General features: G+C 41.9%; 1 protein-coding gene across 5 annotated transcripts; it reads left to right on the top strand.

Moving 5' to 3' along the window:
• Window positions 1-813: 813 nt before the first annotated feature.
• On the top strand, window positions 814-27,313 carry atxn7l1 (ataxin 7-like 1). Of its 5 annotated transcripts, XR_011909936.1 has the most exons (13): window positions 814-973; window positions 1,410-1,484; window positions 7,002-7,106; window positions 13,446-13,644; window positions 13,800-14,209; window positions 16,108-16,190; window positions 19,064-19,326; window positions 19,969-20,188; window positions 20,848-20,969; window positions 21,530-22,063; window positions 22,483-22,732; window positions 23,040-26,320; window positions 26,600-27,313. XR_011909936.1 is itself a non-coding variant. In XM_072377087.1 (12 exons), exons 1-12 carry the CDS (start codon window positions 877-879, stop codon window positions 23,055-23,057), a joined length of 2,376 nt encoding a protein of 791 aa, XP_072233188.1. In that variant the 5' UTR covers window positions 814-876; the 3' UTR covers window positions 23,058-27,313. The 5 variants fall into 5 exon arrangements, 4 of the variants coding, with proteins under 4 accessions (XP_072233188.1, XP_072233190.1, XP_072233189.1 ...); XM_072377087.1 differs by having other exon boundaries at window positions 23,040-27,313; XM_072377089.1 differs by having other exon boundaries at window positions 874-942; window positions 23,040-27,313.

Raw genomic sequence — 27,313 nt, 5'->3', positions numbered from 1 at the left:
TTGTGTGTTATTACTTTTGTCAGATAGTATTTGTCTAAAATGCAGATATTCTGGGGATCCCAAAGGGATTGGTTACAGTATTACTGTTCACACACTCAAACCGTTTAAGCTAATGCTGCAAATAATATAATTTGGACCGCTATTGCCATGACATCACACAATAAAGGATCTATTATTGCTTTACAGCTTCCTGGTAGGCCTTTACAGTACTATGATTTATTCCAACAATGAAGCTTTGGCACTGGAATATTACAAGTTTCAAACAAGATCTGTTGCTCAATGCTTTTCATTTCAAACCACAGAATAAAAGATTCAAGTCGTCTTCCCACCTGCAACAATTAGTGTCAAACACTTTGTGTATTGAGAGATGTGATATATTAACCAAAGCTAATTTGTATATTATGTTGGTTTGCCTTAGGTACTGTATCATAATTCCAGCTACTGAAACCTGGAGTAGATCATATAAATACGGTCATTACATTCACATTCTTTGAAACAGTTTGTCTCCCTGGTTAGCCCTAAGCAATTTCGAAATGGACCTTTATATGTTCTCTATATTCCCACATTATATTTCTATTACTTATTCATTTTAATTAGTAATATATTTCCTCTTCTTCTTTTTCTATTGATCATGCAAAATTTTCCTGCATTTGCCATTTACTGTGGCTCCCCTGTGATTCCACGGTTACACACTGAACTTTTGAACCCCTGAATACCTATATGTCTCTCAACCTCTCAACCCTCCGGCTGATGCCGACCGAAGCCGAAGCCCGCCGAGCGTGACGTCAACATATCTCGTTCTTTCGTTTTTCGCCTGCTGCGTGCGAAGGAGAGAGAGGAAAACGGCTCTCAGCAAAGCAACAAGAAGGAAGAGCAATGGCGACACTGGATCGCCAAATACCAAGTCCGGATACCTTCCTCTGCGAGCCTTGGTCTTCCTTCGTCAGTGCGGCTAAATTACGTTTTGCTGACAGTAAGTTCGCACGCCGGCAGCGTTGTTGTTTTTGCTGGCAAACTGTCATGAAGTGCGTGGTCCAACTGTCTGTGATTGAGTTGAGTAAGCTCCTCCACCATGCAGGGTCTGTCAAAGCGCAGCAAACTAACTGTCAAAATATTAGTTCAAAATGCAGTATCAATATGTGGCTTTGACAGTCTGTGCTCGTGCGGGTGAGCGCGGCTTGGCTTTCCAGTGCAGGGTTTGAACCTCAGACGCGTTCAGTAATGGTATCCTCAACTGTCCAGCTGTAAGTTTGTTAGCTCTGACAGCTCCACTTGATTTAGTAAGCCAGCCCAGAGAGGCGCTAGCGCAAGCTAATGCTAACCAGATAGCCAGCAGGGCTCCACGCGTGGCCGCAAAGTTTGTTGTGAATGCCCGTGTGTGTTTGTAAGCGGCTGTTTTGTGCACCCAGACGCGGTCTCGTCCTCGGAAAACAGCGACAGAGAGCTTTGCTGCCCCGGTGAAGCCGTGAAGCTCGGCAAAGAAGGTAAGGAAGTTGTACAAGCAGAGGATCTACGCTGTCACGTACTGCACGGTGACGGTTTGTTATTGTTTTTTCACACATGCACAGCAGCTCCATTTTAACCTCTTCTCTGAGAAAAGCCCCCTTACCGGGCAGCACTGCTGATAAATAAGCTACAGTTTTGTCAGTCAAACTTAAGTTTGTAATTTGGGAAACAACTTGAAATAACTAACCAGGTAGAGAGATATGTGTTATATTTTCTGCCGTTTAATTACCTGCATGGTTTGGGGAAGGGCTACCTGATGATGCTGATTATGTTTGGAGCAGGGCAACCATTGGGTGATTTTTAATGCTGAGATTATGTTGTTATAGTTCCAAACCCCCGTCCCCTTTTAATTATATATATATTAAACGATAATAAAAAGCTAAACACAACATTGCTGAACTGTAAGAGCCCATATTTTTGTTTTGGGGGGTCCACTAGACTAATACATGCTTTGAAATCGTAAAGACACATTTTCTCCCACTGTTCAAACAGGAACCTATGATCCTCCCAGGCTTTGTCAAATAATCAGCAGATGCCATTTATCTCAAAATTGCAAGTAGTTGTCCTGATTAATGGGCTGACCTGTCTTTTCATTAGTTTTGTGTCCCATATAAGACACCTCGGATGAAAGGAGAAACAGATGGCCCTTTTTAGACGGTGTGTTTGATGGATAACACTTAGATTACACTTTTTTTCGTTGCTGCTTTATGAGTAAAACAGTTTTCTCCTGTACGGATCAAGTTGCAACAGTCCTGAGCTGAGATCATTATGCTGTTGACTTATTTCACTACATAGTAATTATTGAAGCCGAAATGTCTGGATTTATCAAAGGGCACGCCTTCATACCTTGCTTGCTATGTTTTTGTGCCTATTTTTTTTTTTTTAAAGCAGTAAATGGCAGGATTTCACTACCATTTTAAAACAAAACATTTTTCTTCATCTTGATTACTATATACTGACTCATAAATTCTTCTAAATGGGCTCATGTCAACTTTTGCATTGGGGCTTTTTCGCAAGTGCTTTTGGGGGTGCCCCTAAGCAGCGGGTGGGCCCCCCCCGCACCCTTAGAGACAAAGCCAGAGGAGTTCCTCCACACCTCGCCGTGTATAAATACCCACAGGAGAGCGCACTGCAGTTTAACACACTTGAGTCATCCCTGAAAGTTTGAGAGAGCTGTTGCCCCCGTAGGAGCACAATGACGCACACGTAGAGCCGGGGAATCTCTTCTCACTCTTACTGGTCAAATACCAACACCCCCCCCCCTCTTTCTCCCCGCCGCCCACGCTCACTCGCATGCCTCATCTTCCTCTGTCAGAGCCAGACTGGAGTGGTGTTTCCAGAACTGCCGATCGGTTGGCAACATAACACTGAGGCCTGTTGAGCCTGACCTGCGCACACAGACACTCGCAAACACACAAGGAGTGAAGCGTTTTATCTGTAAATTCACGTCCAGCGAATCCATCGTTGATTGTTACCCGTGTTTACTTGAGGCTCACCAGTGCGCACGCGTATTGGTGTGTGGTGACGCCAGTTTGTCAGTAATTGATGTGCGATGCAGGTCATGATTGGTAGCTATGACTTTCTCACTCTCACACATGCACATATCATAGATGATAACAACCAGCAGAATCTCTGCCTGAATAGACTGCCAGCCACTGTCATCATCCCGCTAGATGTAGACAGTGCTCTAATGCTGCTATTTTAATGGCCTGCTATGCTCTCTAGTACAAATAGAATTCACCTAAACTATCATGCTCTTACTGCAGTGCTTTAGTTGTTCCCTAAGTGTACATTGGTCTTCTTTTACACTTTGAACTCGCCTCTCTGTGTGTCCTATACTAAATGTGCTTGAAGTGTGAATGTGGTCCAATGAGCAGAGCATAGTTTGCAGGCTTCTATACTACAGTACAGTACCGTTTCCAAGACATGTACCTTTCAGTTGAGGGTTTGGAAAGTCTCTATTGCCTAGTAGACCAAAAATTAGTCATCAGGTAAACAAAGCTCTACTGGTTGCATTTAAATGATTGCAGCAGAAATGACTCATGTTATCCATCTATAACCCCAGAATGCAAAAAATACAGTCTGTTAGTGAAGTTTTTGTACATTTTCCAGATGTGGTAAAGTAACAAGGATTCCAAATAAGACACACAGTCTAATCCAGATTGTGTTTTTAAAAATGCAGAAAGAAAAATAGTCTGGTTTACATCAAAAACCCTACAGTGCAAGTTAGAATTAAAAGTCAAATCTATTTGCTGCGTGTTGAATAAAAAATGCAATAGACTTTAGGAGGCACTTTGCTGCCCTGCGACTGTAAATAACTGTGATTTTTTTTTCGCATTTTTGTGATCAAACAGTCTCTTAACAATAAAAAAAGGAAAACTGGTTGTTGAAATTTTCCATTAGTTCAGCCAAAAAGAATGTGACGGGTCATTTTGAATAAAGAAACAAGCAAATCTAAACACTGCTGCTTTCAGAGAGGACTCTTTCTGACTTTTCTTTATATCTGTTTGACATCCATTTCCTCATCCTCGTTGTTGGACCGTTGCTTGTTCCTCGATCATCTGTGAGCTATTAGTAACACCGTTCTTTCCTTTTTTTCTTTATAAGTAGCTTCATGTATTAGTTTCCCTGGTAGTAGCTGATTTTTACAACCTGACTTTTATATTAAGCCAAAGTCTTTGGCTGAGCGTCAGATGATTCTGACCCTGAACATATTTCATGGAGAAACCTGAAACTTTATACAGTGGGGAGCTTTTGTTCATGTAATGTTAAAGGGACACGTTTAAAACATTTAAAATGATGACTATATCACCACCCCACAGCAGGTCGGTTACACTCCACGTGATGTTTCGTCTTCACAGCTTTACTTTTCTGAAAAGGACCAAATAATTGTGTGCATGTGTGTGTTGGCTGGACTCTGAAACATAAGCTGCCAACTGCGAGTCAGCTTGTTTTCTCTAGCAGACATTTTGGTAATGCACAAATCACTTTCTAGCGGGCCTGTTCAAACTACAACTTGACTTTGGACAGGTCCTCATGTTGAAGGCAAAGTTGATAGTTTCGATGTTAGTCGACCAATCCTGCAATTTCGAGAGTAACAGTTGTGCTTTCAAACAGCTCCGTTGGCAGCAAGTTGGTTTAGTTTTCTTTTCAAACACTAATTAACCAATGGGAAGTCATGCACTTTATCTAAACTTACTCAATGTCCAGTAATGGATTGTTGTTTTTTGCCTATTCTACAGTCGCTGAATGTTTTTGTAGCTCATTTTCTGGCCTGTCAGTCATTTGGCAGCTCTGGCTGCTGGCTTGAGGTACACACACACACAGTTCAGGCAGCTGAAATATGCTCTTAGTTTGCATTTGACTTGGCTGATGCAGAGGAAATTGCTCTCTTTAGTTTTTTTTTTCATAACTAGTGCTCGTGTTCCTTTATGTCCAGCACTCTCTAGAATTTGCCATTGCAAGAAAGTGACGTTGTAGTTTTTACTTTTCCGGGACCTTGGTGGCATTGTCGTAATAAGGAAATCGGCTAATTTGCTGTGCAAATGAGAAAAGACGCAGTGTGGTGACCCTGATTTCAAACAGAAACCACTTACAGTGCAGATCTAACCTGTGAGCACTCATTCTAGTGTGTATTTTTAACTGCTCACAGTACAAAGATAACCCAGTAATTCTGACCTCTTAACTAGCTGTTGTATTCTCATGTGGCTGAATTTGTATGTTTTTATTAGTGCTGCTGTACTCAAGGTTTTATTCAGCGTCATTACTTTAAAGTATTTACTTACAGTAAGCATTTAGCAGTATTAGAATAGCTGCTTTCATTGAATATTTCCAACGGTAATAGTCCTAACAGCCCCAGTATGAGCACACACCTAAAGACTGAATCGAATGAAACTTCTTCTGACCTTTTACTGTATGTAAACACAGTTGGCACTCTAAGTCACACGCTCTGGAGTGTCATGATCAGCATCACACACATGTTGCATGCATGCAGCCTGTAATATAATGACCCAGCAGCATCCTCTTCCTCACACAGACACATTCACGACTGTCTGCTTCCTTCTCATACATATGACAGCAAACTCTGAGGCAATGCAAGGTCGCGATGACACGGACACTCAAACACCCACACATTTTATTTTTTTTTGTTTACCCTCGCATGCTTACTCAAACACATACCTTGCACATGCCACTTCCTCTCACTGAGGCTGAAGTCCTGTGCTAATAAGTGCAGCTATTTCTGCCAGTGGAGCTTTTTTTCTTATGTTCTCACAGATTAGCCTGAAGAGATAATAACTGCTTTCCAATGAATATACTTGTTTTCCTCAATATTTAATTCAATGATCAGTTCTTGTTGACTGGGTGGGTGTCTGGGTGATTGTATTTCAGCCTCCTGTTTTTTTTTCTTCCCTTAGTTATGGGAGCACACTATGTGTGTGGTAAATTGTTGGTTTTGCTCATGATGATGATGACGCAGCAGATAAACACCCTGCCAGCCTTATTTCACTGCTGTTACAGTTTTAAAGCTGTCTGAGTATTGATTCTATGTCAGGTGATTAGTCTAAATGAAAAAACAATTCTGCAGCCTTTTTTTGTTGTTTATGGTTTATTCAAGCAAAAAAAAAAAAAATTACTTTGTTCATATTTAGTTTGAGAAATGTGAGGCTTTGGGGCTTCTTGCTTAGGAGGTAGGGAATTTACCGATTTAACTGATCCTTTGTTGATAAGAATATTAGTTAAAAATAAAAATGATCTGTTTTTAATCTGGCTTTAAACATTTGTATTATAATTGTGTTCCTTCACATGCTCGCATGCTTCGATAATAGCTGAGAGGAGACTAAATGGCAGATTCTCCTTAATACTAGAAACAGGGCAAATTCTCACCAGCAATTTACCGCAGCTGTTGTTAAAACAGTTTGAAATGTGCAGGGTGCATCGGTTACGTTTCTGAGTGTAGCTGGAGTCTGTTACTTTTAAATCCCATGCGATTAGTTTGATTACTAAACTGGTGAAATGCACAACTGTAAAGCTAGTCTGGAAAGCCATTTTAAATCCATTTCATGTCAGTAGTCATGAAATGGATAGTCATGTAGTCGGTTTGTATCACACCGGACCCCATCTTTGGGGTCTCTGTCATCATTTATTTCGCACTACCAACTGGTGGTTGCCTAGTAACATTATCCCTTACAGATGTTTAATTACCCATACTACACCAACACTGGGAAAAACACTGATTACAAAAACTGACTGCTGAAAATAATCCCGTAAAGAGAGCTCATCGTCTGGCCTGCGACGCACGTCTGCTACAGGTGCACATCTGCTCTGTCTGCATATGTCACGTGTTTAATGCAGCTGCAGGTCAGGTCAGTGAACTTCTCTTGTTGCATAGGATGAGAACATGTTGGAGGAATGGGAGAAAATTACAATTCTGTGTTTGTTTCAGAGTGATTGTACTTCTGAAGTAAAATATGGCATCTGCTCTTTGTGTCTTTCAGAGATGCTCGTCTACAGCCCTTTCCCAGCATTGGAGGATTTTTGTCTTGTTGTCTGCCGTGTCTGCAGTAAGGTGGTCACTCCTCAGGGCATCCTCACACACTATGGTAAGAGATACACGCATAGGTCTTTCAAGGCAAAGTCCCACACAAAAGCCTCAGGGCGTAATCACACACTCCACTAAGATACACAAACAGAACACTGGGGGTGTCTCTATTGATCGCGCTGAGGAAAAACACGTCTGTATTCACAAACACATGAAGCCTGTCATATTCATCACTGCCGTGCCATTTAAACCACAACCTCGTGAAAGTTGTCATTTACACAAACGCCACGCGTTTTTGCCCTTTAATACTCAGCAGGCTGATGAAAGCTGATAAACACTAAATAATTTACAGGTGTAGCCTTGCACACAAGCGTTTTATGCAACAAATAGACCAGTCCATTTATGAACATCTCTTCTCTTAAGATGGTGCTTTATAAAGCAGGGTGGTATTCCCTCCTGATGCGCTTTGAGATGGATTTGTCAAAGTTATGTATTGAATAAAAAGTAGAGGTAAACAGGCGAATGTGCCACTTCCCCTGTTTAGAGGTTATCTAAAAACGAATGCACTCTCAAACAGCATGTGCATCTTTCCAGTATAGGGCTTCCAGTATATTTAAGAAAATGTGACTGGTTGCTGTGGAGACTGTAATCTTCAGCTATTAACCTTAATGATATATTTGACATTTTGCTCAGCCATTATCATTAGATGCGCGTACAAGGTGGAACACAGTGTTGTGTAATGAAAGCATCAAATTTGCTCAAGGATGGATGCAAATCCATCCTTTTGAAATGCAGTCTACGGAAAGCATGCAGTTATTGATCTGTCGCTGAAATCACAGCAGCTCTCTCTGGCCCTCTCCTCTGTCCATCTCCCACTTGTTTGTTTTTTTTGGTTGTGGCTCCACTGAGCATGCTCGCAGCTGCCCGTGAGCTGCTTCTTTCTTCTGCTGGCTGCCAGTGGTGGGCCTGGGTCGCCTGTTTGAGCTGAGTGCGTGGTGGGGTGGGGGCACTTGGTCACGGTAATGAACACACAAACACACTTTCTCTCAATGCGGAGAGAGGCATACAAACCCTTCCTCACTTTCAGTTTCTCAGCTGAAAGAGTTCAGTGGTATTGTGATACATGCACACACACATGCACGCACTAAACTCTCAGCAGCCACTGTTGTTTTGTCTCTGCTCCTGCCCCCTGCAGGCCCTCCCCCTACTCATGTTGGCAGAGTTTCTGCTCAGTCAGGTGACAACAGGTCTGAAGCATGCTAATGTTCACACATACACACACAGTCAGGAAAGGGAATATCCCAAGAGTTTCCTGTAAGACAAAGCGATCCCCAGCCTATAATTAGATAACAATCAAACACTGGAGTTGACCAGCAAGTCATATTGCATCATATACTTTATATGCATGATGATTTTAAAAAAATGCTGCGGCCTTGAAGTCATACTTATTTAATTCAGTCACTATAAATTATTGCATTCTTTCATTTGAAGCATTATATGCCCAAGCATGCAAAAGTCTTCTCCTGACCTCTGTTGAGTGGATTGCCTTTAGAAACTCACCTTGTCAAGATAGTTTTATGATGTTTTATGGATTTCCTCCTATTGTTGCACATTTCCATCGTAGCACTGAGGGATCCTCGCAAACGTAGCGCCACTGTTTCCTGCTGGGAATTCTAGTTTAAATGTTGTGACCCCGACTCGCATTTTGATTAATTGCTGCAGCCTTGTATTTGTTTTTGTGTGCTTCCATCGAGGGATTAGCTTTCATGCTTGACCTGTACATCAGAACAGCTCTAAGGCTTTGCAAATACAGAAATACATCCACACAGTGGGAGGAGAAGGGGGTTGGCTGCCTCAGGGGTCAGTGGCTCCTAGTTACACATGCTTAGTTTGCTGCTCATTTTGCTGTGTTAGACGAAGGGAGTGATCATAACTAACAACTAGATGCCACATTCTCTGTTCTCAGGTAAAGATATACTGTATTTTGTACATCAGAGACATGCTCCATTTAGTGGATTTGTTTATTTAAATCTCCTTAGAGTCAGAGAAGCACGTATATTCTTAGCGTAAGTGCCCCAGTGGGATATAAACTTAATCCTTCTTGCTGGCAGAGTTAACAGCGCACCCTCTCCAGTGAGCTTTCAAAGAAGAAAAAGTGCAAAGAAATACTTTTCAATGCTTGTGCAGTTAAACTCAAAGATTTTAATGGCCCAATCAAGAGGTTAAAAGGACACTTTCACTAGCAGGAAGAAGTAAGAGTGTATTACTTTTAAAGCTATCTGTGAAAATGAAATTAAACATGAATTGTATAAGGGTTAATCTTGTCAGTATAATGTATTTCAGACAGCATTTCTTGGGCACTTTTGATCCCAGAAACTAGAGAAAGTGAGCTTCGCTTTTTTAAGGTGTGTTTGAATAAATGAGGCCTCCACAGTATGTTTAGATAATTCAGTTCCTTCTTGCAGTTTTCATCTACTACGTCTTTATTTGCTAACCACCTCCCTCCTGCTTGTGGCCTGCTGTGTGTGAAGTCATGAGCATGATGAAAGGGTCATGTTGTTGCCCTCGGTGGGGAGCGTCCGCCTCCCTTTGCTTGCCTCTCAACTTCTCAGTGTAGTTGTGGATCAGTTGAGCTCTGATGTGCCAGGGCTGTCTGTGCTTCTGTGTTTAGAGTTTGTTGTATTTGCGAAAGTGTGTGCGACTGAGCGGCGATACAGTTCACACGGCAGCTGTTGAAGATATTTGCCTCCAGCTCCAGAAGTTTGTTTAGTTTCATTTACTGGCGATGCTCACTTAACACTTCTTTTACTGCAAGAACAATATCAGATATCTCTGTCCAGAGGAGCACAGCGCTAGGAGCTGCGGTTTGATTTCAGTTTATCAACCCAAGAGTCGTGGTATTTAGTGTACTACAAACGTGGCGGATGCTTCTCAAACAGAGTTTTGCTGTTACTCTGGCAGCTAATTTCATCTACCTACTGCGAGAGCTTATGCAGAGAGGTTTGCTCAAAGGTGTGGCTGTGACTTGGGTGGGAAGTTGTTCACTAACCACAAGTTGGGTGGCTTTTTCCAGCCATTGGTGTCTAAGTTTGTGTGTGTGTGTAAATGAGTGAATGACGAGTTAAGCTTTCAGTGTGCAAAGAAGTGCAATAAGTACGGTTATTATCTGTCTTTCTTAGCCTGCCGTATAGAACTTTTGAAATTCCTAACATCAAAATGAAAGGATGATTGTATTTATATTTTTTATTAAGTAATAAAAGGATTTTCTAGTTCATGAGCGATTTGAATAGGATCTCCTCAAACGCTGGATTCTGACATATTAACGAAAAGTAATGAACATTACATTATGAACATTGCTTTCTCCACTATTTAGATTTCTCTGCAAATGTCTGCAGATTATTCATATCTAGTGTCTCACTAAATGTAAATGTTACCTTTATTTTATTAATCCTTTAATATGCCCTTAAAGCAACCTTTGGAACTATTTGAAAAGGCTTATCTGTGTCATGCAATGTGCCTTCTTTGGATACATTTGTGCTTTGTATACCACCATAGTTGCAGTGTTTTCACTTTGTACTCGACCAAACACAACTACAGACTTGCGTGACTATGACTTCTCAGATGTGCTTCTCATTTTTCATGTCAGTTTCTCTCTTCCTCTCTTATTCTCTGTTGTCTCTCAATGTAAACAAACTCAGCTGAGCTCTGAGTGCCTCTGCTTCCTCATCACTCGACTGACTCCACCCACACGATGAGTCAGAGGCCAATCAGCAGCCTGCTGGGCTCTTGGCATTGCCATAACAACAGGCAGGCAGGAGAGTGTTGTACATAGAGTGCCCTTGTGGTCGAGTGGCTTAGTGACCTTGCCTGGGCATTTGTCCATGTGTTGTAAATCAGTATGGTTGGTTTCCTGCTGGCTGTTGATTCCCTGGTTGAGTTCTACAACAAAATATAATAAATCTGAGACTGCTCTGACAAAAAATAAAGTGTTTATACTTTATGTCTTGCTGCACATTCAGATTCCTAAGCTATGCAGTGGTTTATTCATTATCATGAGAATTAAGTTTCCTGCACGTAACATATGTTTTAATTGTATTATTGTTTAGGTATATTTACACAATGGGAAGAAAAATAAAGTTTATTTGGTCCATTTTGCAAGATGACTGTTCCCAAATGGTTAATTTTTACCCGAGGACATTAGAAAGCTCCTCTTAAAATGATTTGCAATGTTATTCAATAAAAGTGAGCATGAAATTAAAAGAAAAAATATATGTCAGTTTGCCATGAAGTTAAATAGCTGCTTGAGTTGAACTAGCAAGTACTTTATTCTTTTTAAGGATTTGGCCAAATAACCACAGGGTCCCTGAAATAATAGCTCCTCGGCTTTACTGTTCATCTTATTCCCGGCTTGATCAAAAACACAAACGCTTGCTGAAATCGATAAATAATCCTGGCAGCTTCAACGTTCACCTTCTGTTTTGTCCTTGAACTTCACACTTGAGTTGACTAAAATGACCTGAGTCCACTGTGTGAATGAATGAGAGATTAAATGTGTACCGCATACCTTTGGATGTGACTCCGGACTTTGATCAGGCTTTTCTGAATACAGCCTTCTTTCTCCCTGGTGTTGTTTTTTCACCGGTTTCTTTGCACACCTGTTGCACAAACAACCACACATGCAAATTATGCTCTCACAAAGTAATCCTAATGTTTATCTATATCCCTTTCACACTCTGCTGTCTGCTATGCATCCATACTGCTGCACTTACAGCTTAGATCTTAAACACGGATGCACTTACTCGCAGTACAAGGGATTTTACCCTCACACATGCCAGCGCTGTTTTGATTAGCCAAGCCAGACGCTTGTGGACACGCTGTGCATGCTCTTGTCCAGTCACCTGCTGCACACTTACACATTACACCCATGCCCTCAAAGCAAACACACTGTGCAGGTTAGACTCAGCCCTGCTGTTGTACTGTCCTGCTGTTAATAACACTCGTATACAAAGCCTCCTGCTGCTTGATGGGTAAACCATTACATCAGCGCTGTCTGCACATAAAATATGAATCTACAGCTACAGCAAGAAATGCCAAGCTTGGCAATAAGATTGTCAGTGAAGGGAAACAGCTGACCCGACTCAGTCTGAAGGCACCAGAATCCACTGACCTGCACCTCTAAAACATTAATGCGAGGGGTTATGGGCATTTCCCTTTCTTGTGCTAGCTTAACCAGCTCCATATTTACTGCACACCCATGAGAATGTCATCACTCTTCCCATCTAACTTTAAAAGAGTGAGTGAAGATTTTTTTTACTATTTAGAAAGCTCTTACTAAAAGTAAACTGTAAGATGGCTATATATATATGTACAATTTTTGTATCTTTTAAACTCTGTTGCTTGTTAATTCTACCTGAGCTTCACTGTAGGCAGGTTTCTGTTAGTTGTACAGCTTCCTGCCCTTTTCTATTTTTATCATCTGGTAGGAAAAGCAGTCAACACCCAGGGTGAATCTCATCCAAAAACCAACAACTGCTTTTCATCGGCCCATCTTACAGATGTTGGCTTGTTACCTGTGCAGCAGCTTAAAGAAGATATGAGCTCAGAGCATCCTTACATATACATGAAACCTAATATGTACATTCTGTTCTCAGCTACCTAGAAGATGGTTTTAGTGTGTGTTCAGTGTTCTTTCCCCACCTCATTTCTGTGAGTTTACGAGGTGTTCACCCCTCTGTTTTCATTCAGGTAGCTGGGATATAGTTTCCCTGTGAGACAGACACAGAGAGAGACAGTCCTGGACCACATCCCCCAAAAACCCTTACCCACCCTGGTCCCACAAAGACATGCATAGCAAAAACCGTAAGTGTAAGCTCCTCTCCTCTCCTCTCCTACGTTTTCCCACCGACAGCCTTGTGATTTACCTCCCTGTGCATTTCCTTCTGTCTCTCAGCACATTCCATTTATGCGTTTTTGTCAGATCTGGGTCAAAAAGGTGTTTAAAGAAAAAAACAGTTGGCTTCTGTGTGAACTTCACACACAGTTCATCAGTCAAGGGCTTTTCAGATAGTAACGGGCGAGTTGCCAATTAGAAAAAAAGTGGATGAAATTGATTTGGGAACATGTTTTCGTGGAGACGTTGTGGTACAGATTTTCTCTCTTTGTTACAACATATGGCACAAAAGTACTGTTTTTAAAAAAACTGAACTGAAACAAAAAGCTGTTAAAACCAAGTTGGCGTTAATAGCACAACACTCACAGATCACAGAAAAAAGTACCCAGAACCACTGGCAATGCATGGTTATGATCCTTTGATTGTGATGTCGGTGTGTCGCCTGCTTGACCTCACTCGTACGGTTTTGTCTCTGTTTTTGTCTTATCTGCTTTTCTTTATCTGTTTTAGAGAAGCGACATAGTTCCCCGGTCCCCTCCAGGAGCCCCTTGGTTCCCATGAAGCCCAAAGCACCTGCAGTGGCCCCCGCTGTGGCTCCCAGCCCTGGGGACACGCTGGCCTTCAGGGTCCCCAAAGATTACCCTCACTCCCGCTTCAGCAAGGCACCACTAGCTGTCTATCCACCGAAGGGGGCACGGAACAAGACATGGTGTGTGCACACTTTCCTCTTTGATTGGATCACATTCGTGCTTACGAGTATTTTCGTGTCTGATTAGAGTCTGATTAAATGCTTCGTTCTGCTTTTGCTGCCTCCAGTTTGCAGCGTATTGATACTTCTTTTCCTCACTCCTTGCTTTTCTCCAGTGTATCACTGCCAGTGGTAAGCCTGGAAAAGATGCCCTGCCTCAGCCGAGCCGACTCAGCGTCGCATGTGCGCCTCACCTCTTCCTCCCCTTCCCCCCTCAAACCTTCTTCCCTCACCCCCCCAGCCTCCCAGCGCTCAAGCGAGAAGCTCGCCAACGGCCGTGGCAGCAGCGGCCCGTCCACGCCGCTCTCCATCACGCCTCCATCCTCTCTTGATAGGCGGCCCAGCCCAGCGCGCTCCCCGCTGGACAGGCGGGCGTCTTCGACAACGTCTCCCTCCCCGCTGGATCGGAAGTCCTCGCCCTCTCATCGATCCGTTGCTCCACCAGCATTGTCATCGTTGTCACCTATGGAGAAGAAGCAACAGAATGGGACTAAGACTTCCACCAGGTCGCACAAAAGACTCTCAGGTCAGAAAACATTTTTGTCCATTTCAAATCTGGCTTCGAGTCTTTGTGTGCGTATTTTACCGTGCTACAGCAGATGTAATCATTTTCATGACTTCATTTTCTGGTTTAGGATCTTAATCCTGCAACTCGTTGGTTACTAAAAGGATTCCTATAGTTTCTGATCCCACCGGTGGAAGAGTTCAGCTTGATATATTCCTCCCTGAAGCTTTACGTAAAAATCTTGCACGCACGTATGCTCCCTCAGAGAGAAGGGCACGGTTCCTTCTCAGTTTTGGAGAACTTCCAGTCTGAATGTTTGGCTGCACAGAGGGCAGTGGGGGGGCTTATATTTTGATTCCTTTCTGTCTCATTTTCTCTTTCCTCACTGCTCTTTATCACTCTTTTTGTCCATCTAACCCAGCTGTCTTTTTCACTCTACCTTCAGTGTGTCTCTTTTAAATTTAAATCAATTCACTTCAGTTATCTTTGTGCTAATCTCGACGTGAAAGAGTTGAAGATGTTTTAAAAGATTTAAGACACTTGTAGAACGTTGTTTTTGTCTCTCTGTGCTTCTGATTTAAAGTCTGTAATTCACAAGTTCTTGCTGCCAAAAAGCAGTTTGTCTTGAGAGATTTCTTTTCCCCTCCTCCTGCGTCTCCACATTTTTTCTTCACCTCGCCTGCTCCACCTCCACCCTCGACCTCTTCGTGCTCTCATACTCAGCTGTGGGGTTTTTCTTCCGTCTCCTCCTTCTTCTTTGGCTCTTTCTGTCTGTGCATCATCACCTCGTTTGTCACTTCACTTGTGCTTCTGCTGTTTGCGTTGTTTGGTTTCCTCTCCTCTCAGTCTGTGCTCCCCCATCGTCCTCCTTATGTGTGAACCGTGTGAGTGAGCATGTGACTTTGTTTTTGTCTCAGTGCGCAGTTGTTGCTCTTGTTGCAAACGCTGGACCTGCTGTCTGATACTGCAAACACAGAAAGATTACAGGGATTATGAGACAGGCCAGCACAAGATTACAGCCCTCTGACAGTCACACTGTTCAAGAAAGCCTGCTGACTGCTTGTGTTTGGCTTGCTTGCTTGTGTGGAGGAACAAAGGTCTGTTTCCTTGCATTGGCTGGCACTGCTTTTGTTTGTGGTTGAAAAAGTTCAGCTTTAAATGCTTTTGTGACTCCAGTAAAATTGACTCTGGATGTAAAATTTTATTCCAGGAACAACAAAATGGTTCTGTTCAAAAAGAGAAGTCGGTGTCTTTGTTGTTGTTTTCGTACATATAGTACATTAAAATTAATTAAAATTTCGCCCAAAAAAAGATTGTTTTGCTCGTTATAGATGGTTTAAATGATAAAAGGTAAAATTGTTTGAAAGAAATCCTTATTGCCTTTTCCCAAAGAGAAACAGTTCTGAACTTCCAGGGTTTCAGTGTCATGGCTGTCATGACCGCCCCAAAGTACAGGCATTAAATCCACTGTTGTCTTTTTTCTCTCTAAATCTGATATTTTACCTCTGCTTTGGTCTCCGCAAGACCTCTGACCACATTACCTGGCTTCCAAGGTGCCTAAACAGCACCCTGAATTGCGAGATGTTAGTTCTGTTCGGTATGTGTCAGACAGTGTACTGAAGCTTTTTGCACACAGATGAAAGCACTGAGTATAAGTGCCAGATCATTGTTTCAACACTTGAAACATTTCTGATAATATCACATATTTTATCAGAGCAGATAAAGGTTTATGTGTATGGTCATAATATGTATGAAACAGAAATTAGTAAACTGCCCTCTCAAAAGAGGCAAATTGATTCACTCGTGGTGCTGCAGTGCTACCACTCCCATCAAATGAGTTTTCATATTTGAAGGAAGGAAGAAGGAAATTACCCATGGCCTTTCTGTCTGACGTGTGTTTGTGTGCATATGTCTCACAGGGAGAGTGTTTGATCCTGACAAGCACTGTGGAGTGCAGGACCCTGAGACCAAACGCCCCTGCACGCGATCCCTCACCTGCAAGGTAACACAAATGCACAAATGCACAATCACGCCCCACCCCCTCCATCTCAGTGTAATTTCTGTGGAGACAGCAATAGTCTGTGACCCTTCCTCCAGCTTCCCGTTTACAGCTGCCTGACTGGGAAAGCAGCTTTGTTTGTTTATGAGAGTAATGCTATTGAAGGGTCCACTAACATCACTACTGAGAGACTCTAACATGAGCTATGATCCTATCTGTCTCTCTATCTTCCTCTCCGATATGTCTGCACTTCCAATTTCTCTGTTATTGCTGGGTAGCAGTGCTAAATGAAGCATTACAGGCCCCACACTTCACTTGATGAGGTAATTATAGATGTTGGATGGGGCTACAACATCTTTTAGCTGTAATACTCTATTACTGCCTTCTAATTAGCTCTACCAAGCTTTGCTAATCTTTTCAAACAGACTGGTTATTAAGTTATTAAAGATCCATCAAGCTGCTGTATTCATGTATTTTTTAAGGGGTTGAGATGGGGGAGTGGTTGGAGAAAGTAGACAAAATATTAACCGTGCCTACTGTCTTATTTGATGTGAACATGCAGCATGACATCTTTATAAGTTCAAGGCCATGTTAAAACAAAAAGGTGAATTCAGAGATGGAGGTTACTGCTGTGGACACTCATATCAGTGCCTGTATCAGGTGTCTCCCTGTAGGAAATTTTGGGCAAATATCAAGCAGATCTTTGGTGGTGATTTAACCTGTTAGGAGGTGACCAAGCAGAAGCAGCATCTGTGAGGAGAGATTACCTTTTTATAGGAAAATTCAGCGGTGCAGCAGTGATGATTCTGTCTGAACCATCAATTTCTGGAAGAATAAATCAAACAGTGCTGTATAGAGTGAGATTGGACTGAAACCTTACATGAAATAGTCATGTGGCACGTGACTTCCTCAGATATCTCATACTATATTGATTTGCAGGATAATATTTTACTTTTTACTTGAAGGGAATACTCACTTAGGTTTATCTTCAACAGACAAATTTATAACGCCACTCTTAGTCAATAGTTATGCAAATGTAACCTCTTTCACACAATATGGAAGATTTTGCGCAATATTCACCCTTTTTGTAATATTTGACCTACATCAAGTGAGATAATTGTTATTTATTTATCAGAATACTCTGGATAGCTGATCAGGAGCCAAATTAGCCCATGGCTGCCGTGCCGTTCAGGTAATGTGGCATCAGTAGGAAACGCAGGTTACGAGGACCGATCAAGTCCGGTTGGCCATGACTCAAAATGGCCATGACCTCTGTATTGTTATGAATAATATGTCATCTGATTTGAAGAAGTTTATTTGTATAGTGCATTTCATACAAAACAGCAATATAGAGTGCTTTACATCAAGCTTAAAGTGAGGGATATGAAATAAAAGGTTCACTGCTCTTCTTAGAGATGTGTGCCGCAGCCCTCAGAGAGTTTTAAAAGAGAACGTCAGAAATAATGTGTTAATAGTATGTTTAGGTATTCTCACTTTAATACAGTTAAGTTATTTTTTTAGTGAACGTGCACTGGGATTAAATTCCTGATCCACAGCCCATGACATCTGACTGTGGTAAAGCACGACAGCATTGTTTTCCATACAAATCATGACAAAAAAAAGGTTTTAGACTCCGATCACCAGATTACATGGAGCCCGTCACATTGAAAGCAAAGTACACGCTAAAACCAACAGCATTAATCCTGCCAAGATATGATGGGTTCTGCAGGGCAGGGGATGGTGAAAGCAGTGGCATCAACACTACTGTGTTACTTATTTGGTGACTACTGGAATCTCTCTGGAAACTGTGACACCAAGCCACTCTGTAGCCTGGCTCATAGCTGAGTTCTTGCTTTTACCATCAGGAACAACTCTACAGTCATGAGAAAGGACAGAGAAACATTATTGTAAGTTATCATCGAGCAGATCTGACTTTCTACTTCTGAGATCTTGAACATGGAGTACAACCTTTGCACAACAGTTGTCCTGGAACCAAGGCCTACATAGACACCCAGCAGCCGATTATGTATAATCTTATTGTCATTGTTAACGTGCATTTCTGAGCTGCAGCCAGGTTGTGCTCTGCTGAATCCCTCAGAGGCATGTGATTAATCATGACAGCCTTATTTTTAACATAATCTCTGTGTGCATTACTGCATAAAAGCCCTCTGCAGCACTCCTGTAGTTACGATAAACAGATATTTTTGGAATTTACTTAACAGAACTAAAGCACTATCATGAACTCACAATTATTTTTAGACTGAAGTGTAAGTAGAATCCTGCTAAAGCGCTGTATTTCTGTCAGTTTTCTGGTAAAACAAAATTTCCTGTGCTTTTCTTTTCTTTTTTCCTTACCAATTCTTCAAACTCAAGCTGTCAGAAAACTTAAACCTACCTCTCTGGTGTCATCAACAAAGTGTCACACTCTGCTCTTGGTGTCGTCCTTCACCTAGCTGAAACGAAGTGTTGATGAACATGAAGACGTTGCCCTTACTTTTGCCTCAGCTTTAAATTGGTGACCTGTCACATTCTTATTCAGCAATCAGGATTGATTGGATCATGATATACGACACCTTCCAGGCAGTTTGAAGAGGCCCTGACTTTCAGTACTTCCTTTGAAAGAACTCAGGAGACAAATGTTCTCCCCTGAAGCTGCACCTGTTTAAACCAGTGATTCAGCAGCCTCTCTTTATCACATTTAGTGAATAACTGTTGGAAAACTAAATATTTGATGGCTGGTTACCTTCCAAGGTGCCTGTAAGGTGACTGGTAATATTTAGACATGTTGGTGAAGAATGTTTCCACCTACTTAAAACCTATCGCAGAAGAAGAAATATGAAATAACTTCTCTTCTTTTTTTCCCCCCTCTATGACAGACTCATTCCTTAACCCACCGCCGAGCTGTTCCTGGCCGAAAGAAACATTTCGACATCCTGCTGGCTGAACACAAGGGACAGGCAAAGGAGAGGGAGGCTTTGAAAGAAAAAGAGAAGAACAAGGATGGAGTGCAGGGAGGGAAGGAAGCCTGTGGCCAGAGCATCGCATCTTTTGAGACGGCGTGTCCCAGCAAGTCGCAGTGCCCCAATGGACGACCCCTGTCTTCACTGAAGCTACGGCTGGCAAATGCACACATACCTAGGTGGGACAGTCTCGCCTGCACATGGAAAATGTGATCCAGTTGCACAAAAAACCCAAGTTCGAGGAGACTTTTAAAAGATTTTTCCACAACCCTTTTCCAGCGTTTATTTTTGTAGTTTGTGTATCTCTCTATGAAATTGAAGGTATTTTCATTTTTAAGTTGAATATATTTTTGGGCAAAATTCAAGTAACAAGACTTAGGGAGTTTCTTTAATTGATTACTAGTTTTTACAATTATCCAGTCATTTTTCCTTATTAGAGGCTTAGCTTGTCTCTCTGTATTTTTCCACCAGGGGACGCTGTACACACCGACTGCTGGAACAGGGAGACAATCATGATATAATATGATAAAGTCTGCCTTTGTGAGAGAGTTGTTAGAACTCATTTCCTATTTTCTTTTGAGCCGGTCATCCTCTGTTTAACAACGGAAGTTATTTGGGATGTGACATTTGGAATTATACTAAGTGGACTGTAAAGCACAGATGACTTAAGAAGTTATGTTCATGAAGAGCTCTCTTCCTTTCTATTTCCTTGCCATCATAATCCTTTCTTTAATTCTGCAGAATTCAGCTTTTTTACCCTTTCACCGACTTTTAATACTTATGTTTTTCGTACATCTTTCTGTTTAATATATCCACTGCAGAGTTCTGGGCAGCTCCTCTTCCTCTTCCACCTCCACTCCCAGTCCTCATCTCCCAGCAGCTCCTGCTCAAGGCCAAAACCCGGAACCGACTCCCCACAGCTGGATGACAGCAGCAGGGGACAACGGTCGACTTTCCAGTGATGATGGAGATGCAGAGACTCCTGATGACACTGACACCCCTGCCTTGCACTATTCCACTTGTCACCCACAGCCTTTAGGGGTAAATACAATGACCACTAACAGACATGTAAATAGTTACTTTTAGTTCATATTCATACAAATTGTAGGCAATATCTGCCACTTTTAACCAGTGGGATCTGTTTTTATATCTCATTCTCTGGTATAGGTCTTATCAATTGTTTTTAGTCCAAAAAGAAAGGTCTGTAGAATTCAGGATTTATCCTGTTCTCATTTGTTTGTCTATGAAATATTAAACTATAGCAAAACAAATTCGAAACAGCTCATCTGTCTCTGGCCACGGCAAAGCATAACTCTACCAACCATACATTCAAAAGCTAACAAATCTGCAGAGATTGTGCTGGTTTTTTTAACCCCAGCTGAGGACAATCAACAATTTCTGGTTTTCAACATTTTCAGACTGTATATTTTCAGTTAATCATGGTTTCAGCTGTTCACTGTGTCAGGCATGGGTATATGGGACAGGTCTGTTTGTTTTAAAGGTCTCAGCATAGCTTGTAGTACATGTATCACCTCACATCATATATCGCTCACTCACTTTTAATTTGAAATGTTTCTACATACCTTCTGTCTTTTCCTTCATAATCTTTCATTTTTTCCTTTTGTATGAACTCTACTTCTCACTCTTTTTTTGGTGTTATTCTTTCTTTAAAAAACGTTTGCTCTTATATCTCCCTCCAGTTTTGCGTATACAGCAGCAGGCTCATGGGACGGGGATACTATGTGTTTGACAGGCGATGGGACAGGATGCGACTGGCGCTCCAGAACATGGTAGAGAAACACCTCAACTCACAGATGTGGAGGCGAGTGCACATCAGCATACACATGAAATAAAAAAATCTGTGCGAAAACACACAACACACGTGGCATCAACTAAACATCTGTGATCTTTAAGCGATGGGCGGATTCTGTGAAATTCTGTTTGGAATCCAACCCGGAAACACCTCCAACAGGTGGGAGATTTTATGGATGAGCAACGTGAGATTTACTGTCGCTGTTAGCAGGTGATGTGGCAGTTGTGTGAGAGGAACTTGTGTGCTGTCCAACCTGCTTCGTGGTCTCCACCATTTTCTTTAAAGATTAGACATGTCAGTTTATATTGTGACAATGTAATCGCACAAGGATATAAAGCAAAAATCAGCATAGAAAAGAACAGAAATGCCAAAAAAGAAGTGTAATAAATCTACTTGTATGTAAAATTGTAGAATCGCTGATAAAAGGAGCAGCAACAGGAGATGAGTGAAGGAGGCTGATCAAATCAGACTTGGAAAATCATTTGAAAGTCCATAATTAATGAAAAGTTGTGGTTTGTTTGAGTCTACCTTGGCCTCTCCATTGAAATATCCTCTCTTCCATGTTTCAGGAAAGTGCCTCTGGCTGCTGAGAGCCTCCCCTCCCTCTCCCCATCTGGTACCTCTGCTACTTCACAGCAGACTCCTTCTCCCACCATTGTAACCTCCCCTCTCCTCACGTCCCCTTCCAACTCCCTCTCCTACACCGCCATGTTTCCTCAGTCTGCATCCACAACCGGGATGTTCAATGTGAGAGAGTCTCCTCAGCCCAGTGCCCAGGTTTTTGCCCTGGGAAAAGCTCGTAACAGCACGCATAAAGCCAGTCGCCCATCCAAAGACACGGAGGATGCTGTAGTGGGACCTAAGAAAAGAAAAAACTCTTCCCACTCTACGTCCTCCCTTTCGTCTTCTTCCTCGTTTCCGATTGTGGAGAATCACAAGAGGAACGGCAGCAGCTTTCATCCAGCGTTACAAGGCGCTGGGGTTACGCCCGCCTCCCCAGCCAGGAAAAAGGGACCTAGTCGCGGGGATAGTGGGATTTTTAGCAGCGCAAACGACTGGCTGTCCAGACCTGATGGGTCCCAAAGCCACAACTCACAGAACAGGTTGGTCCAGGGCTGTTAAGGTTTAGACATCAATTGAAACTTAATTGATGAGTGCAGGCTCTTTACCTGTTTAAACTGCAACTTTGATATTTGTATTCAGGATTTTTTTTACCCAAAAGTTTTGGCAATACCTCAATGTAATAGGATTAAATGAATATTTTCTTTAATTCTTTAATTATTACAAGGGAAAATGTGATTGCTGCCAGGTCTACAATAAAGCAATACACACATGAGAGGATGATTAATTCAAAGCAGAGCAGAGTATAAAGAAGCAGAGCAAATATTGTGATGGCTTAATTAAGATTGTGCCGCACTGTAAGATCTTTTGTAATGAATCATTCACTAACCCAAATAGATCACACTGTTTTACCATCCACCACTGATGACAGTATTTTTCCTCCTTTTCTGCTTCTCATTAGTCGTGAACTCGGCACCAGCAGTGTACCCCACTCACCCAGGGAACCAGCCACAGCCATACATCAGCTTATGGCTCCCCCCACAGGACCCTTAGCGTATGGGGGAGGAGCAGAAGGGAGGAAGAGGAGGAGTCCCAGCTCTTATAAAGGGAAGGCCAGCAAGCTGAGCAAGTCCAGCGGGTTAGACAGTCTCTTTGGGAAAGGAAACGAAAGCGCAGGGATACTGGCTTCGGGGCCTGAGTCCCCGAGACAGGTAGGTGTCAGAAACGGACTTTTCATTCATCGTTCAAGTAAAAAAAATTCAACTGATGCTTACAAGACAAATTGCATTCCCTTTTAAGTCAGCTGCAAATCATTGGTGGCAAAACTTAGCATGATGCTCACCAAGATAAGTAGATATATCCTCAGCTAAACATTATCTTGTTCTCATTAGATTATTCATCGTTAGAAGTAATGACTGCACACCAATATAAAGCTTAAAGTGCTCAAATTACTGCTCACTTTTGGTTCACAGGCAAGAAATGAAAGCCATTCAATAAATGTGTGTTTTGTGTCTGCAGGCCAAGTTGCATCACTGACAGAAACCTGTTTTATGGGCAGAATGTTGGGCAGCTGTGCAGGCCACCACCGTTTGTGACCTTTGACCTCACCACTCTTCCAGTGACAGCACCAATCAGACTGCTTCATCTCACCGATGTCACCCCTTTTTATCCAATGACCGTTCAGTTCACCCAGTGTGACATCAGGCCTCTGAAGTTTTTGCCCACAGTTGGCTGGCAGTTACTTCCACTCCCTGTCCCTCATTATGGATCCTTTTGTACGAAAGCTACTCTGCTTCACTGTGCTTGTGGTCTTTACAGAGCAAGATTTCAAAAAGACTCTCCTCTGAAAAGGGAATTTGCCTCAAGTGTACCAGGCATTGTTGATAACTCCGCCACTGTTGAATTTTGTGGAGACTACTAGAGTTTGTTTCCAATCTGCTGGCAAAGAAAGACGCCTGTGATTGTTTTCCAGTGATTGATGGTTCAAGGACCTACTGACACGACTACTGTAGGACTCCACCTCACTGCCCCCAACACCCTTTCTCTGGCTCTCTCCTCATTTAGCCTTTTTGTCTGGGTCAAAGAGGGGAGAGATAACAGCAGGTTTGGCTGGGTTTTATCCAGCTTCCTCCTCTGTTTTAGCCTCTTACTTTGTTTCTTTGTATACCAAACAGCTTTGTCCATTTCTCTATTTACAGACTCCCCCATAGTCCCTGTCCATCCCAGCATGCCTGTGTTCAAAGTGCACTTACTGCAGTTCCACTCGCTTCCTTCTTCGCCGATTCCACGGCCGTCTGCAGCGGTGCCACACAAAAGACCTGTTCACACGAGAGAAGAAGAAAGCATTTGTGTTACCAACGATGCCGCGTCAATGCATTGTATGTCAATATAGGATGAAGTCTGACTTTATTGAGATTGGTTTGTGTTTTTCCTTGTTTTGGTTCAGATGTTGCGAGAAACACAGACTCCTGGACTAGCATCCAAAACAGATTTATTACTATGGTGTTGGATTGCTTTTTTTGTATGATAATTTATCATTCTTAAATAATGTTTGTCTAACTGAGGTTTGAGCTACGGAGACTTTTTCAGTGGAAAAAAAAGAAATTTCTATGACATTTTGAAGAAATGTTGAAAGTATTATTACAGTTGATTGTGTACATATCTGTTATTATTTTTGTATTTATTAATAGTTGTATTTGTAGGTGTATGTGTCCCTCCTACCTTGGACTGTATTTAACAGTAAGGATGAGATTGGCCTGGTTTCTCAAAATATTCAAGAATTTGTTCGGTAGCAAATGAATGCCCATTAATACGCTCACAAAGCCAAATTGGAACTTTTGGCAGCTGCTACTGTTCATGTCATTTTCATTCAGCTGCTTTGTCAGCTAACAACAATGAGTGGTTAATTTGAGAGGAATTTCCAGTGTTCCAAAATGTAATCGTAGCTGTGAAAAAGTATGTTATCTGTCAAAAAGGCTGAAATCAACGTGTCAGTACGTAGCATTTTCTAGAGGTTTTCAAACGCATCAGACAATTCTGTCTGAATTCTGTACTACAAACTGTTTGGAAGGAGAAGACACTCAAAGATCACTGCAAACTCTTTAGGCAGAAAGTGGAAAGTTGGGAGATTTTCCTAAATGCAGTAAAACTTTAGCTTCAACCCACCCGAGCCTTTGGCTGAGAATCATTATCATGGTCCAAAAAAAAAAAAAAAACTTTCTCAATCAAAGACATCAAAGAACTTTGCTCTATCAATATCTATGAAGCACGATATTGTGAAAAAGATTTGTGAAGCCAAAGAAGGAAGCAACTGTTGGCCGTGCGCAGCCTTGTCAACTGATGCAACTGATCAGGATGGCCACATGGGCTCGAGTGGACCCTGAAAAATCCTTTTACCTCTGTGCAGTCTGCCGCTGCATCCACAAATGAAACCTGAAACTATGGAGGAGCCGTAGTGTGTTGTGTATTTGACGGGGCTGCCTGTAGTTCAGATCCGTCTCCTACTGAGAATGTATGATGCATTATGAGGAGGAGACTCACCTAACAGCCATGAGGTCATTTATTCGGCAAGAGTAGATAGATTTTTGCATCAGTTCTTACTCTGTTTCCATAGTATTACAGAGTATAACTTAAAAGTAAGTAAATATTTGTCAATGCAAGCTTTTTGGGGGGGTTGTTGCTGCTTTTTTTAAAGGTTTGCATAGGTGAACAAATCACTGATTTAAGTTTTTATTACATTTCAGAAAACTTCCCAACTTTTTTTGGACATCAGGTTTGCAGTCGAGTCCCATAGTTTTCCCCTTGTTCTCATCGACTTTGTCAGGTCTTGATCACAGGTAGAGCTTCCCCCAGCCCTGTCCTTTGCAGAGATAATGGGCCAGAGAGTCACCAGCATGTCCTCTGAACCCTGCTAAAGTCTACTCTACATCTTGTGCTATAGATCTGATGTTTGTTAAATAACAAAGGTTGATTTTTTTTTTTTTGTGAAACCAGGCCCTATTTTTACTTTCATAGAAAGAGCCCAACTTTCCTGCTAGTCTACGGTTCCATCCTTTTTCATGCTTCTTCCAGTGTTCAAGACTATAGCTATATTCTTAACTGTCTTTATCTTCCAAGGCCGATTGGTCCAGCCTCAGTGTGATTATCTGGGTTGTGATATGTCAAGTCAGAACTGGGTCAAAATGCATTCACTTACTCAAGCGAGGTACCATTTCCCTCTGTGGTAGCTCAGTTGTCCACTGTGCTGCAATTGCAGCATAGCGACTCCTTTGAGTCGACCGCCTTTTGAATATGTCTTAGATAAAGATGAGCAAGTGCTCATGGAGCAGACTTAAAGCTGAAAGTGAAAATCCACAATTAAACTCCCAATCCTGTGTATTTATTTTCACCTGCCATCACTAATCCGGAACTATATGATTAAACCTTGAATGTTTAGAGGAAAAGAAAGTTCTGGACCTTTTTTTTTTTCCTGTTGCAAAACAAGAAGCCAAAGCCCCCTCGGTTTGTCTGATCAGTGCCCCACCCACTCATGTTGAGTCGCTGATAGCGCACAAGTAACTGAAAGCATTTTGATTTGCCTTGCAGCAGAGCAGTGCTCCCACCTGCTGCAGCAACTAACTTTGTGTGGAAGCACTAACAGTGAATGAGTTGTACATAATCAGTTGTCTTTGTATTTTTCCCAAGTATTCGTAAGTGCTTCCCACGTTGAGGCTTTATTGATCAGTCTGTGAGATGGCCAAACAGCTTTGATCAGTTTAGTGATAACCTGCTGGGTGGACTTTGTAAAACTGCAGATACACGTGCTTTATCTGGGTACTCGCTGTGTACAGTTAACTCTCTAACTATGCTGAAAAGCTGACCTGTTTTTTGTCCTTTTTTTGCAGCGTGTTGCCTCTTTCCATGCCTTTACACGTTAAAGTCAACAAACTCCTTAGAAGATATGGAAAGATCCCCTCGTCTTGCATTGGATTGTATTGGTTTATTGATTTGAATTCTTGGCCACCTTCTCATATGTTTCAAAGTGTTTTTTGGAAAAGGCCCACCAGAATTACTTTTTTTGTAGTTACAGATTGTTGCAGCTAAAAATGAAGTTTTGTGGAGAAATCAACCTCTTCTTTGTAACCTTCCCGTTCCATTTTTGTTTTTAAAGGCTCTTTGTCATGACACACGGATCTTCATTCAACATTTCTACGATGAAATATTGATATGAATATTGGGGATAGTAGAAATATCTCAATATTTGTAAAAGTGTTTCTGGGAGCTGCAGTTAAAGAGGATGATTCCTGGTTAGTCAACCACTAAATCAGCACACTGTTGTCATTATCCGGTCCGACTGTGGTGAATGTTGAACCTCTGATAAAGTTGCATGTTGGGTTGTGGTGGATTGGATTGGATAGAAAATGGATTTCCCATGAAAACAAAGTAACACTTGCTGTAAAAATAATGGTCTTATATACTTAAACTTTTATTAAATGATTGAAGGTGGATCAGTGTTATTTGTAAATCGAAGATGCAGCTTTTGAATTGTGAGGAACGTCACCCACTTTCCGATGAATGTTTTTGTATATGACTGCAGGTATCTGGTGAATGTTTCTGTTCGAGCAGCTCATGATCATTGGTGTCTGATGTGATATTTTTGTACAGCTGGAGAAAAAGCAAAAACATCCTCTGTGCTTGTCCCGTGCAAGCGGAGTTCCACATTTTGTAAGCTGTAGAAATTCTGCTTCATTTTGACCAGATGCATCTGTAATGATCGTTTCCAGTGAAAATATAAAGCTGAAATGAGTACCGTT

The sequence above is a fragment of the Leuresthes tenuis genome, unplaced genomic scaffold (assembly GCF_036924035.1).
Source record: "Leuresthes tenuis unplaced genomic scaffold, fLeuTen1.0.hap1 SCAF_23, whole genome shotgun sequence".
Classification (NCBI taxonomy): domain Eukaryota; kingdom Metazoa; phylum Chordata; class Actinopteri; order Atheriniformes; family Atherinopsidae; genus Leuresthes; species Leuresthes tenuis.
The sequence above is the reverse complement of the archived record's forward strand: the minus strand, read 5'-3'. Positions and strand labels throughout refer to the sequence as shown.